This window comes from Drechmeria coniospora, chromosome 01, assembly GCF_001625195.1.
Source record: "Drechmeria coniospora strain ARSEF 6962 chromosome 01, whole genome shotgun sequence".
NCBI classification, from domain to species: domain Eukaryota; kingdom Fungi; phylum Ascomycota; class Sordariomycetes; order Hypocreales; family Ophiocordycipitaceae; genus Drechmeria; species Drechmeria coniospora.
This window is the reverse complement of record NC_054389.1, coordinates 6975955-6988979: the sequence shown is the minus strand read 5'-3', so window position 1 is coordinate 6988979 and position 13025 is coordinate 6975955. Positions and strand designations below refer to the sequence as shown.

Here is a 13025-nt window from a genome sequence, read left to right as displayed (position 1 = left end):
AAGTAAACGCGAGGCGATGCTGCTTCCACCGAGGGGTGACCGAGGTCAACGTCGGGCATGAAGCTGGTAGGCGGCAGGTCGCGAGAAGGACGAGGACATGTTGCTGAGAAGAGAGAATGAGGAGGAGAGAAAGTCGGCATATCGGATGGGCATCCCCCCGCGATGTAGCAAATCCATGTCGCGTTTCTTCAGCCCATCGAAAGCTAGCAGTAGCACGAGGGAGGGCCACGCTCCTTGGCGGGCTGCATCATGAAGACGGTTGATGTGGTGGCGCCTCTGCGGCTGTAGCTCGCATGCCTGTAGTTGAAGTGCCTACTTGGTATGGAGTACTTTTGGTACACGTAATTAAGCAGTTGGGTTAGTTGTACTCTCCTAACACGTAGTACGGAGTAAGCATCGTTTGGTGATACAAGTACGGAGTACGGCACACAACTATGGAGTCCATGTCGTATGTGAGCTGAGTACTTACATGTACATGTATGTACCTACAGTAAGCACGTCGTAGCTTGTCACTCTGTGTACTCCATACTCTGCACGGAGTACTGTACTTCCTTCTGTGCAGAAGCAGGAGCATCCGAGGACAGGTCCAGTCCAATCCCCGGGCAGTCGCGACCTGCTAGTGACACGAGAGGGATCCGGGCGTGGCCACTTCCGAGATTAGTGCGGCGGCATAGCGCCTGCCGCCCCGAGACTCGAAATTGGAAGCAAGTGCTCCGCCATGTACCTTACTTCCTTGAACATGAGCACAAATACAGTAGGAGCACTTGCCGTTCGTGGAGTTGCGTATGGGGTCGAGAGTTGGTCGTACCTGCCTAGCCCCTGCGTCGCTGATGGACGATCTAACTAGCATCCTATCCATGATTCATTGTCATCATCGCGAATGGTAGTCTGGTTGTCCCCTTTCCGTAGCTGCGCTTCCATCGGCTGCGTCTGCTTCCCGGGCTTGCCGTTCCATGACGTCCATGAACATTGCAAAATCGAAAATGCCCGTCGGTACAGGAGGCAGGTAGCAGGACATTGAGACGAGACGAGACGCTTGAACTGTATCGCCGTCGGCGGAGTGACAGTGTTGGCCATCCAGTCGACGGCAGAACCAATCGACGGCAGAACCAATCGACGGCAGAACCAGTCGACGGCAGAACCAATCGACGGCAGAACCAGTCGACGGCAGACCCAGTCGACGGCAGACCCAGTCGACGGCAGAACCTCCTTGGGCGACCGGATCATTGTCACAGTGCCCGCATTCGAGATAAGCCAATTATCCCCAAGGCAGCTCTGGAATGGAATCCATAGCAAGACCGATAATTTCGACCAAAATCTCCATCGGATAAAGTAGCTTACACGCTCGACACGAATCACCACGGTGGAGGCGGACGTTTCGCCTCATGCTCTGCGGCGATTCGAGAGTTCACACGTGCTTGAAAGTGCGTGTTGGTTGATGGTTGATGGACATGATTGCACCGGGGGGCAAGAAAGACATGAGCGTAGTTGGGCTCCACGGCACCGTCCGATCGAAAGGGCCAATACGACCGGAAGAGCACCAAGGCAAGTCGAAAATGGGCAAGTCAACACATCGACGCGTCTGCGTCCCCTCGCTTGGGCCCGTACTTCATTTGCGAATGCAACGCCCTCCCCTCGCCGGGGTTCGGCTCCAGCAACAAATCCAACACCACCATCAACGGCCATCGGTATTGGATACGAGCCTGTCCACAAAGTCCTGCTCCAACCCTCATCTACGCCATCGTTTTATTGCACTCGCTGCCCGTCACAGCATCGTCCGCCCATCGAGCCTTCTTTCCGCGCCTTCGTGTTGAATCGAACGATGCCCCGGAATCCGTCTCGAGAAATCATGTCCATACGGCCAGCCAGCCAGTCGTCATGCGGCGTTGGGCTTCATCACACGTTGAGTTTCGGCACATGATGCACATGCAACGCACCGCCGTCGTCGAGCATGCCTGCGCGAGGTCGCCCCGAGTGGCCTCTCCGTCGTGGCTCACTGTACCCGACGGAGTGGCGGGGGGGGAGAGGCCCGTTCAAAATAGGCCATCAATCTCCCCGGTCTCGACGTCGACGTCCACGTTGAGGTAGCCCGGCGCCGTCGGCAGGCCCGGGATGGTCTGGATGTCGGCGGCGAGAGCATACCTGGTGATGTTAGCGCACCCTCCACGAGCTCCCACCGGCGTCCTCGCGACTCACAGGTAACCGGCTCCGGCAGCCATGCGCACGTCGCGGATGGGGATGGTGAAGCCCGTCGGCGCCCCCTTGAGCTCCGGATCGTGCGACAGCGAGTACTGCGTCTTGGCAACGCAGATGGGCAGGTGGCCGTAGCCCTGCTTCGTGTACGTGTCCACCTTCTTCTGCGCCAGCGGGCTGAATTCAACCTTGGCGGCGCCGTACATCTTCGTGCCGATGGCTTCGATGCGCTCCTGCACGGTGCCCTCCAGCCCGTACGTCAGCGTCATCTCCTTGGCCATGACCGACGCCGCCATGACGCCCTTGGCGAGGTCAACGGCTCCCTTGCCGCCCTCGGCCCAGTGGTCCGAAAGGATGGCGTCCTCGGCACCGGCAGCCAGCGCCTCCTCGCGGATGACGGCAATCTCGGCCGCCGTGTCCGTCGCGAATCGGTTGATGGCGACGACGACGGGGATGCCAAACGACTTGGCGTTGGAAATATGCTTCCTCAAGTTGACGCACCCGGCCCGGAGGATCTCCACGTTCTCCTCCTTGTAGACGGGGCTCAGGGGCGCGCCCGGCGCGATCGGGGGACCGCCGCCGTGCACCTTGAGAGCTCGCACCGTGGCGACGACGACGACGACGTCGGGCACGAGGCCCGAGGCGCGGCACTTGATGTTGAAGAAGCGCTCGCCGCCCATGGTGAAGTCGAAGCCGGCCTCGGTGACGACGAAGCCCGTGCTGGCGTCGTGGTCCTCGTCGGGCTCCGTGCCGGCCAGCTTGAGCGCCAGCTTGTCGGCGATGATGGAGCTCTGGCCGATGCTGATGTTGGCAAAGGGCCCGGCGTGGACGAAGACGGGCGTGCCCTCGAGCGTCTGCATGAGGTTGGGCTTGACGGCGTCCCGCATGAGCGCCGTCAGCGCGCCGCCGGCCCCGACGTCGTCGCAGGTGACGGGGTCGCCGCCGCGAGAGGTGGCGACGACCATGCGGCCGAGGCGCTCGCGCATGTCGCCGAGGCTCGTGCTGAGGGCGAGGATGGCCATGCACTCGCTCGCCACCGAGATGTCGAAGCCCGTCTCGCGGCTCTGCCCCTTCTCCGTCGGCGCGGTGCCGACGGTGACGCCGCGGAGGTGGCGGTCGTTGACGTCGAGGACGCGGCGCCAGGTGATGGTCTCGGGGTCGATGTCGAGGCGCGCGAACCGGCGGATCTCATCCTCGTCGAGGTCGTCCGGGTTCGTCTTGTCGATGCCGAGCTTCTTGAGCCGGCGGAGCATGACGGGCGCAAACGTGCGGGCGCCGTTCTTGGCCGGCACGAGCCGCCTGTAGAGCGGGCCGTCCTTTTGCGTGTTCTCGTGGAAGATGCGCGTCTCGATGGCGGCCGCGAGAAGGTTGTTCGCCGCCGTGATGGCGTGGATGTCGCCCGTGAGGTGCAGGTTGAACTCGTCCATGGGGATGACTTGGCTGTAGCCTCCGCCGGCGGCACCGCCCTTGATGCCAAAGGTGGGACCCTGGCTCGGCTGCCGGACGTTGGCAAAGGTCAGGCGGCCGACGTGGGCGCCCAAGGCCTGGGCCAGGCCCATGGTCGTCGTCGACTTGCCCTCGCCGAGGGGCGTCGGAGTGATGCCCGTGACGACGACGTAGCGGCCGTCTCGTCGGTGCTGCAGCCGCTTGAGCAGGTTGAGATCCACCTTGGCCTTGAAGGCGCCGTAGGGTTCCAGCTCGTGAGGGGCGATGCCGACCTCGGCGGCGATGCGGCTGATCTGCTTGGGCCTCTGCTCCCTCGAGATGGCAATGTCCGACGGCACCGGCTTCCTCGGCTTCAGCGGCAGCGGGATCGTCTTGCGCTTCTTTTCCGTCTCGAAGAAGAGCGTGGTGGCTTCCACGACGTTCTGGAGCAGCATGGCCACCGTCATGGGCCCGACGCCGCCGGGGACCGGCGTGATGACCGAGGCCACCTGGCTTGCCGACTCGTACTCGACGTCGCCGACCATCCGCTGGCCGCTCTTCCTCGACGCGTCGGGGATGAAGTTGGTGCCGACGTCGATGACGACGGCGCCCTCCTTGAGCCACTCGCCCTTGACGAACTGGGCTTGGCCGATGGCGGCGATGACGATGTCGGCGTGCTTGAGGTAGCTTTGGAGGGCCTTCGTCTTGGAGTGGCAGACGGTGACGGTGCAGTCGGCGTTTCGGAGAAGGTAGCTGACGGGGCCGCCGACGATGTTGCTGCGGCCGAGAACGACGGCCGACTTGCCCGTCAGCTCGACGCCGGCCTCGTTGAGCAGGTGGATGATGCCCTTGGGCGTGCAGGGCGTGAAGATGGGCTTGCCCCCACGCTTGGCGAGCTCCCCGATGTTGTTGGTGCCGAAGCCGTCGACGTCCTTCTCGTCGGCCACGGCCGACGTGATGCTGTCCTCGCCGATGGAGCCGGGAAGGGGGAGCTGGACGAGGATGCCGTTGACCGTGGTGTCGTGGTTGAGACGTCGGATCTGGCCCAACAGCTCCGTCTCGGTGATGGTCTCGGGGAAGTGAAGCAATTCGCAAGCGACGCCGGCCTGGGCGACGACGGGCGTGAGCGCACAGGCTGCGTGGCATCGGCGGCTGAGCTTACCTCCTGGGCGGCCTTGAGCTTCATCCGGACGTAGGTGGCTGCGCAGGTGGTTAGCGACGGCGAGGCGGGTGAGGGGTTTCGGCTCGACGAACTAGAGTCTTCGCGGTCTCCCACTGCCAAAGGACGGGGTCAGCGAGGGCGGGACGGTCGTGGCCAGGAAAGGGATCACGCATGCCTTGAATGATCTTCAGGGATGGCCTGTAGCGGGGATTACGCTTCTGCTTCTCGATGATCTCGGCGCCGATGCGCTCACGGATGCTCTTGGCGATGGCGGTGCCATCGAGTTTGGTGGCGACCATGACGGCGGTGGCGAAGCTTCGTCGGTCGAGCAGCAACAATCTGGAGGCGAGAAGAGCGACGGACGCCAAGCGCGCTGGGCGGCGTGACGGGGAGAGGAGCGTGGCCGTCGTGGTGGCGAAGAGAAGATGCGGGTGACGGGGAGGAAATGGGTGGCGAAGATGGTGACGATGCTTACTTGCAGCGTGTTACGGGACCGCTGCCGCCGTTGGGAGGGGGGGGGGGGGGGGGCCTGAGCAGGTGCCTGAGCAGGTGCCTGAGCGACAGCGGGTGCCTGGTCCCGCCGCCCGCTGTGCCCTGTTCTCGGCCCCTGAAGCCAGCGGCTCCGGTGTCGGCTTAGTAGTGGGCACGTCGGCCAGAGAGTGGTTCCTTGGACACTGTTGCGTAACGGCCGCCGGCGCTACGGAGCAAGTACAGTGTACATGTAGGCCCTGCACGTCCTGCATCCTACCCCTGGCATACAAAGGTTCCCAAGGTACTAACGGTAGTAGGCATGAGCAACGCCTGCTGCACTCTGCACCTAGAAGAGTGATACCAACCAACTTCTTCCAGCATGTCTCCGTAGGTGGGCGGACGATGCCTTGACAGGCACGAAATGGGAGAATGCCAGTTTCCCACCAACCATTCTGTACGGAGTATTACCTTGCGCTGACTCACTCGAGGTAGGTCGGCATGTAAATGTTCTTGGTACCGTATTCTGCACGTACTTACCAACAGTGTTTGCCTCTGGTCTGCATCTAAAAAAAATACATGTGCAAGTACTTGCTCATTCCCGAAAGTACTTGTATGTACGGAGTACGTTGTACTGCACAGTACTGAGTACGTTGTACGGAGTACTTACTTGCACTTGATTACTTGATACTTGTGTATCCAAGTAGTAATAGTAATAGTAGTACGGAGTAAAGTGAGGTAGATAGCCCACCCAGTTCCTATCGCTTCCTACAGTACAGTATTTGTATGCAAGTACGGAGTATGGAGTACCTACTTGCAGTAATACTACCTACAGTACGGAGTAATACTATGCTGCTATTAGGCGTACATACAAGTACTGTTGGTATCAGTAATTACCTAGGTGTATGCGGTATACCGTAAACGTACACCTACAGTACTTGTACTATACTTGCACTTACAGTTCTCATACATGTACAAGGAGGTGCAAGAGTATCGCACTGTACATGCATGTACACCTACTTGTATTACTGCAAGTACAACCAGGTACTCCGTACTCCTCATAGGTATGCATGCAAGTACAGTACAGTGCTGTACGGAGTATTTATTACTGTGGCCAAGTTCGTGGCAGGCCCTGTCTTGCCTCGTTCTGCCTGTTCCTCCGCTTTCACACCCAGGTGCACCCAGAATGAACCGAAACAAAAATTCCTCTTCTTTGCCAGAATCCATCCATCGTCAATGTGAGAGGCCGCATCCATGGCCCTGCACTGCATTGTTGGCCGCAATGTCCCCAGAGGTGCTGATGGTGAGTCGACTCTGATGGCGAAATATGGACATGCCTGGGCCATTTCGACACCGCATCCCGCCTGCATAGGTAAGCACCAGGTGTAAAATTCAACCCCCCCCCCCCCTCCCCCCGCTCCAGACCCCCCCTGCGGCCAAAAGTCACGCCCCACCAAAACGCACAATCACCAAAAATTCAAAGCCCACTCACTCACTCACTCACTCCAGTCCTCAACCAACGTCGACGTATGACTCCTCCCTCCCGCCTCCCGCCTCCGTCCTCGACCTCAGCTCCTCCCTTCGCCCGTCTGCCTGCCCTATAAATACCCTCCCTTGGCAAACGCACCGAGAGGGCATTCGTGACGATCCGCAACCGCCCAGCATGAGACCCATCCTCCTCTCTGGGCACGAGCGTGCCCTCACCCAGATCAGGTACCACCTCGCACCTCGAATCCCTCCTCGCATCGCGCGGTGCTGCCGAAGCGAGGAGTCGTCGAGTCGGAAAGGCTAACGTTGGGCTCTCCCGATAGATACAACCTGGACGGTGACATCATCTTCTCCGTCGCCAAGGATCAGCAAATCTGCGCCTGGTTCTCCCACAATGGCGAGCGTCTCGGCACCTACCACGGCCACGTCGGTGCCATCTGGACCGTCGACGTCGATCCCACCACCACCATGATCGCCTCGGGCGCGGCCGACAACACCATCCGCCTCTGGGAGGTCAAGACCGGCCGCTGCCTCAAGACCTGGGAGTTCCCCACGGCCGTCAAGCGCGTCGAGTTCAACGAGGATGGCACCAAGCTGCTCGGCGTCACCGAGAAGCGCATGGGCTACCTGAGCAACATCGTCGTCATGGAGATCAACCCCGACGTCAACGCCGAGCAGTCCGAGGAGCGCCTTCTCACCATCGTCTGCGACGAGAGCAAGGCCACCGTCGCCGGCTGGAGCGCCATGAACAAGTACATCATCGCCGGCCACGAGGACGGCAGCATCTCGCAGTACGACGGCAAGACGGGCGAGCTGCTGGACAATGTGCCCATCCACGAGCTGAACAACCCCATCGTCGACCTTCAGTGGTCCGCGGACCGCACCTACTGCATCACCGCCTGCAAGGACAAGACGGCCAAGGTACGACGCACCCGCGCCCCCTCTCCCTCGTCCTTCTTGTTCCTCGTTTCCTGTCCCTCGTCCCCGCCTCGGAGATGAGCGTGCCCCGTGCTCACCTACCGCCAGCTCATCTCGGCCCGCGACCTCGAGGTCATGAAGAACTACCCCGCCGACACGCCACTCAACAGCGCATGCATCGTCCCCAAGAAGGACTTTGTCATCCTCGGCGGTGGTCAGGCCGCCATGGACGTCACGACGACGGCCGCTCGCCAGGGTAAATTCGAGGCCCGCTTCTATCACAAGATCTTCGAGGACGAGATCGGCCGTGTCCGCGGCCACTTCGGTCCGCTCAACACCGTTGCCTGCGACCCCACGGGCAAGAGCTACGCGAGCGGCGGCGAGGACGGCTACGTCCGCGTTCACCACTTCGACAAGGGTTACTTTGACTTCATGTACGAGGTCGAGAGGGAACGCGCGAACCGGATGCAGTAAAAAATGCCTCGCCTTCTCCCAACCCCGCCCGCCTACCGAATCCGCCGCCGGTTTGGCTAGGCTCGACTGCGGGAGGGCAAGTTCGTCTTTTCCTGTCTGCTTGCATACATAGTACGGCGTTATAGGTGGAAGGGAAGGAAATTTCCGAATGTTCTTGAGTGCTGCCTACCAATCTTGTCAGGACCGGGGAAAACGGCGGCTTGCGTGGACTGACGGAGAGTGTCGATTTGCTGTATCTGTTCCATGGAATACCGCCGCAGTCGAGTAGACCCCCGAGAGAGCTCGGTCGAGATGAATGGCAGGCAGCAGCATCACTTAGATGTGGGAATAACACTTGTTGCACTTGGGCCAGCACGCCTCCATCTTCTCGTGCTGCTTCTCCGTCGCGTCATCTTTGCCCCGGCACCTTGCAAATCACCACCGACCGGCATCGTCGAGGCAGACGCCCGTTCACCTGTGGTGTCATGATTCTTCTTCCCATACATCTACCCTCCGACAGTACGCAAACAAGCCGCAAAATACGGTATTCGAACGCGGCCATGAACCTCGCAGAACGCCAATCTATAACCAGCCACAATAAGTCGTTCCATTTCGCACTGATTCCATCCTTCCCCCCGTCACCTCTTTCGCCCCTTCTGCTTTTTCCCCTTTGCCGAGCCGGCCACCGAGGAGGCGACGCTGGAGGCTCTCGACGGCGCGGCCGAGGCGGATTTGCCCGGCTTGACATGTTCCAGGGCTTTATTCTGTGCATCGCGTCAGCAGGCAGTACCGCGAGTGCGCTACCATGATTGCGAGCATACCTTGGCTCCCGTCTTGGACTTCTTCTTGGCCGGCGCCATTCCCAGCACGCTGTCCTCGTCGTTTTCGTCGTCCATCTCGCGCTTCAACTTGCCGTTCACGCCATTGGCGCCGCGCGAGGGTGCTTCCTCGAACTCCTTGACAATGGTTGTGAGCAGCGTCGTGCAGCGGCGCGAGAGCTCCGTCGGCGTGCGGCTGAGAAAGAACCAATCGAAGCGGAAGAGTGGCGAGTCCCTAATTTCGTCGCGCATCTTCTCATACAGGCCCTCGGAGTCGATGCCGAACTTGTCCAGCAAGACGAGGAGGAATCGGTCCTCTTCCTCCGTGTAAATCTTCTTGTTCGTCGTGGAGACCGAGTAGTTGATCTTGAGCTGCTGCAGAGGCACCCTGTACTGCTGCATCTTCTTCCGAAGAAGCTTCCGCTGGTTATCAATCTTGCGCGTTCGCTCCTCGCCATCCTCGATGACCTTGATGTACTTGGTGTAATCGGCAATCTCCGTGTACCGCTGCCAGAAGACCTTTGCGTACGTCTTGATTTCCGCCGGCGTCTTGCTGCCAATCTCTTGGGATATGCCCTCGTAGTCGGCCCGGCCGTACTTTCCGGAGCCGTTGACGAACTGTTGAAAGTCTCTCTTGTTCCACTGACCGAACCCCTGTTCCGAGAGCTCCTCCTTCTCCTGTCGCTCCTCGTCCGTCAGCGGGGTCGCGTTGTCAATCTCTTGCTGGTCGAGCGCTCGCTCGGCTTCCCGCTCCGAGAGTGTGTCCGAGTCCCCGTCGACGAGTGGGATCTTGTACCCAATCTCCTTCCGGTAAAAGGCCGTCTCCCTATCCTGGATGTCTCGCAGACGCTGAGGGTAGAACTGGTAGTCGTGCACGGGTACCTGCTTCGGAGCTCGAGGCGCCTTCGGTTTCGCGTCCGCCTTGGGATTGGGGAACATGGCCTGCCTGAAGTACTTGTCCATCGAGTACGACTGCTCCTTGCGCTCTCGCTTGGCCGGGTTGATCCAGTTCAAGTTGATATCCTTCTTGACATTGGCAAAGTTCTCGCCGTTCCATTCGTAGGCCGACTCCGACGTGAACTTTTGCAAGTCGTCGATGCCCAGCTTCTCGTACTTTGAGCTCAGCTGCTTCGTCCGGTTCTCGCCCTGGGCCAGGATTTCGTCAATGTCGTACTCATCCGCGCCGTCGCCTTCCTTGCTCGCGGCACTCTTGGTCTGGAAAACCTTCTCGGCCCCGTGCTGAATCATAGACAGGAGCTCGTCCTTGTTGGCGGCAGCCTTGGCGGCGATCTGGGCGCGGCCCTGCTGGATGACGAGCTGATCGAGGCGCAACTTCTGAGCCGCTCGCTCCAAGACCTTTTCCTCGATGGCATTGTCCGTGACGAATCTGTAGACAACCACCTGCTTCGTCTGGCCGATTCGATGAGCACGATCCATGGCTTGCAAGTCGGCCTGGGGATTCCAGTCGCTGTCGTAGAGGACGACAATGTCGGCCGTTGTGAGGTTGATGCCCAGGCCACCCGCTCGCGTCGTCAAAAGGAAGACAAACTTCTCCGAGCCAGGCTTGTTGTACTCGTCGATGGCAGCAATGCGATCTTCGTGGGCCGTTCCGCCGTCGATCCGGCAGTAGTTGTATTGCCGAAAGACGCAGTAGTCCTCCAAGATGTCCAGCAGACGGCTCATCTGGGAGAAGATCAAGACGCGGCTGCCTTGCTTCTGCATGCGGGCCAGGAGCTTGTCCAACACCACCATCTTTCCGGCGTTGAAGACGAGGTGCTCGTCGGTCGTGTAGGGCGGGCCAGGTTCGGCGCCCTCGAACAGGTACGGATGGTTGCAGCACTTGCGCAGCTGCATGACGATGTTGAGAAGCCTCGTCTTGGACTCGCGCTTTCCGCCGGCGCCGTTGACGGCATCGATGTCCTTTTCCAGGATCTTCTTGTACCACTTGACTTGCATGTCGGACATGCCGAGGTAGAGGTTGACTTCCTTCTTCGGCAGAAGGCTCTTCTCCACATCGCTCTTGACCCTTCGGAGCAAGAACGGACGGAGCACACGGTGCAGCTGCTGGACGACGGTATCCTGGTCGCGATCCTGTCCGGAAAACCACTGATCGAACGCCTCGGAGTCGCCGAAAACGTCGGGGAGAAGAAAGTTGAGGAGCGCCCAGAGCTCGTGGAGGTTGTTCTGCAGAGGCGTTCCCGTAATCAACAGTCGGTTGCGCGAGGAGAAGAGGCGAATGACCTGCGAAAGGGATGATTCTTCATTCTTGATCCGATGGGCCTGAGGAACGTTAGCGGTGCTCGCGAAGACGTCGGGGGGGGGGATTACTTCGTCAATGATGATGTACTCCCAAGCAAACTTCTTCAGGTGGGCTTTCTCCCGCAAAATCATCTCGTAACTCGTGATGCAAACGTCGAATTTTTCGTCGACGAGACGCTCGTTGATGAGGTTATGGCGTTCGTCCTTGGCACCCTGGAGAACGAGGACGTTGACTTCGGGCGTCCACCTCTGAAACTCGCGCTTCCAGTTGTCGAGCGTGGATTTCGGAACGGTGATTAGGTGCGGGCCGGTGATGCCGGCGATGTGGCGGAGGTAGCCGAGAAAAGAGATGGTCTGGAGCGTCTTGCCCAAGCCCATCTCATCGGCGAGGATGCCCGAGATGCCGTTCTCGTGCAGCGATATGAGCCAGTTGAGACCGGCGACCTGGTAGTCTCTCATGGTGCCCTGGATAAAGGTGGGCGACTCTCGAAAGACGACTTCGGCGGAGCCTCCGTGCTTCTCGTCCTTGAGCAGCTCGGCGTCTTCCTCGGCCTCGGTCCGTCGACGCCTCTCGCTCGTGGCGCCGCCTTGCCTCGCGCCGCCCTTTTTTGACCGCGCGGCCTCGGCGTTTTGACGATCGATCTCGGCCATGATGTCGCGAATCTTGGGGTCGGGATTCGTCTCGATGAAATGACGGAAGAGATCTGTGAGGCCCAGGAGATATCGAAATCTGCGGATGGTGTCATCCTCCTGCAAGGCGGCGGTTAGCATCGACGTGTCGTGGGTACGGACGGGCAGCACCACAGCAGGCTGCCGCTTGCCTACCTTGGATTCGCCGAGACGGTCATGCTTCCTGCCAAAAATGCTGCGGCGCAATTGGTTCGCCTCGGTGCGTCGCTTGCGGCCATCGGTCAAGGGCTCACCGACGACGCTGCTGGCTGTTGTGTTGGGGTTGGTGTCCGAGTCGGTATAATCTGGGGTTTCGTCGACGTCCTGGATACGCAGTCAGTGAGAGGTCCATTTCGAGCCGCACGAAATCGGCCGGGACCTGGTGGCGTGCACTCACGACTTCCTCGCCACGGCGGTTTTCGGGAGCGTCCGACATGGACGCGTCCGTGTCGATGCCGCTCGGTTGGGGTTGGGAAGCCATGAGGGTGACGGAGAAGTTGAACCTCTTAACGCGACGGAACGCCTATAAGACGCGTTGAGACGCAATTCGCACCAAACGTGCCGGTTCGATAGATTCGTCAACGTCAGCGATGCACTGTGTTCTGTCCTGGAGAAGAGGTTCGCCGGTGCCGCCGCTGAACGTGTCTTGTGCACGCGTGCAAGTGATGCAGAAGTGTCGACGTTTTTTCAGAGATGGAGGTCGTAGGGTGGAGGATTGGTATCGCTAGTTTGCCTACGAGAAGGTTATGTGTACGGTGTACTTACTGTACAGGTACGGAGCATAAGTAAGTAGGTACGGTGTAATTACTTTGCAGTACAATGCACGGGCACTATTTGCGGTGCGGCACTCCGTACTTGGTCCGTACTCCCCAAGTATTTACGGTGCGGCACTCCGTACTTGGTCTGTACTCCCCAAGTATTTACGGTGCGTGCCATCAAAGGCCGGTGGTTTCGGGGCTAGCGCGTAAGTAAGGAAGTACTGTATTACGTGATCCACCGCTTCCTGCAGTTCTCCTTGTATTACTTAATTACGGAGTAATAGGCCTAGCCCAGGGGAACAAAGAAATTCCGAAAATACTGTTGCCTGTAGGAGTATTGTACTTGGGAACTGTAATGTACGTAAGTACTCCGTACTGTAGGTATACTATACAAGTAATTACCTATTTATACTT

General features: G+C 59.4%; 4 protein-coding genes across 4 annotated transcripts; 1 reads left to right on the top strand and 3 right to left on the bottom strand.

Moving 5' to 3' along the window:
- Window positions 1-843: 843 nt before the first annotated feature.
- On the bottom strand, window positions 844-1227 carry DCS_01814 (uncharacterized protein; the record flags this gene model as incomplete). Its single annotated transcript, XM_040799145.1, has 1 exon — window positions 844-1227. One exon carries the CDS (start codon window positions 1225-1227, stop codon window positions 844-846), a length of 384 nt encoding a protein of 127 aa, XP_040660028.1.
- Window positions 1228-2033: 806 nt separating this feature from the next.
- DCS_01813 (C-1-tetrahydrofolate synthase) lies at window positions 2034-5079 on the bottom strand (the record flags this gene model as incomplete). The annotated part of the gene is made up of 3 exons (XM_040799144.1): window positions 2034-2142; window positions 2197-4818; window positions 4895-5079. The coding sequence occupies 3 exons, from the start codon at window positions 5077-5079 to the stop codon at window positions 2034-2036; spliced, it is 2916 nt and encodes a 971-aa protein (XP_040660027.1).
- A 1832-nt stretch (window positions 5080-6911) lies between these two features.
- Window positions 6912-8128, top strand: DCS_01812 (eukaryotic translation initiation factor 3 subunit 2; the record flags this gene model as incomplete). Its single annotated transcript, XM_040799143.1, has 3 exons — window positions 6912-6961; window positions 7060-7657; window positions 7763-8128. The coding sequence occupies 3 exons, from the start codon at window positions 6912-6914 to the stop codon at window positions 8126-8128; spliced, it is 1014 nt and encodes a 337-aa protein (XP_040660026.1).
- A 617-nt stretch (window positions 8129-8745) lies between these two features.
- DCS_01811 (chromatin remodelling complex ATPase chain ISW1) lies at window positions 8746-12334 on the bottom strand (the record flags this gene model as incomplete). The annotated part of the gene is made up of 3 exons (XM_040799142.1): window positions 8746-8871; window positions 8929-12177; window positions 12251-12334. 3 exons carry the CDS (start codon window positions 12332-12334, stop codon window positions 8746-8748), a joined length of 3459 nt encoding a protein of 1152 aa, XP_040660025.1.
- Window positions 12335-13025: the final 691 nt, after the last annotated feature.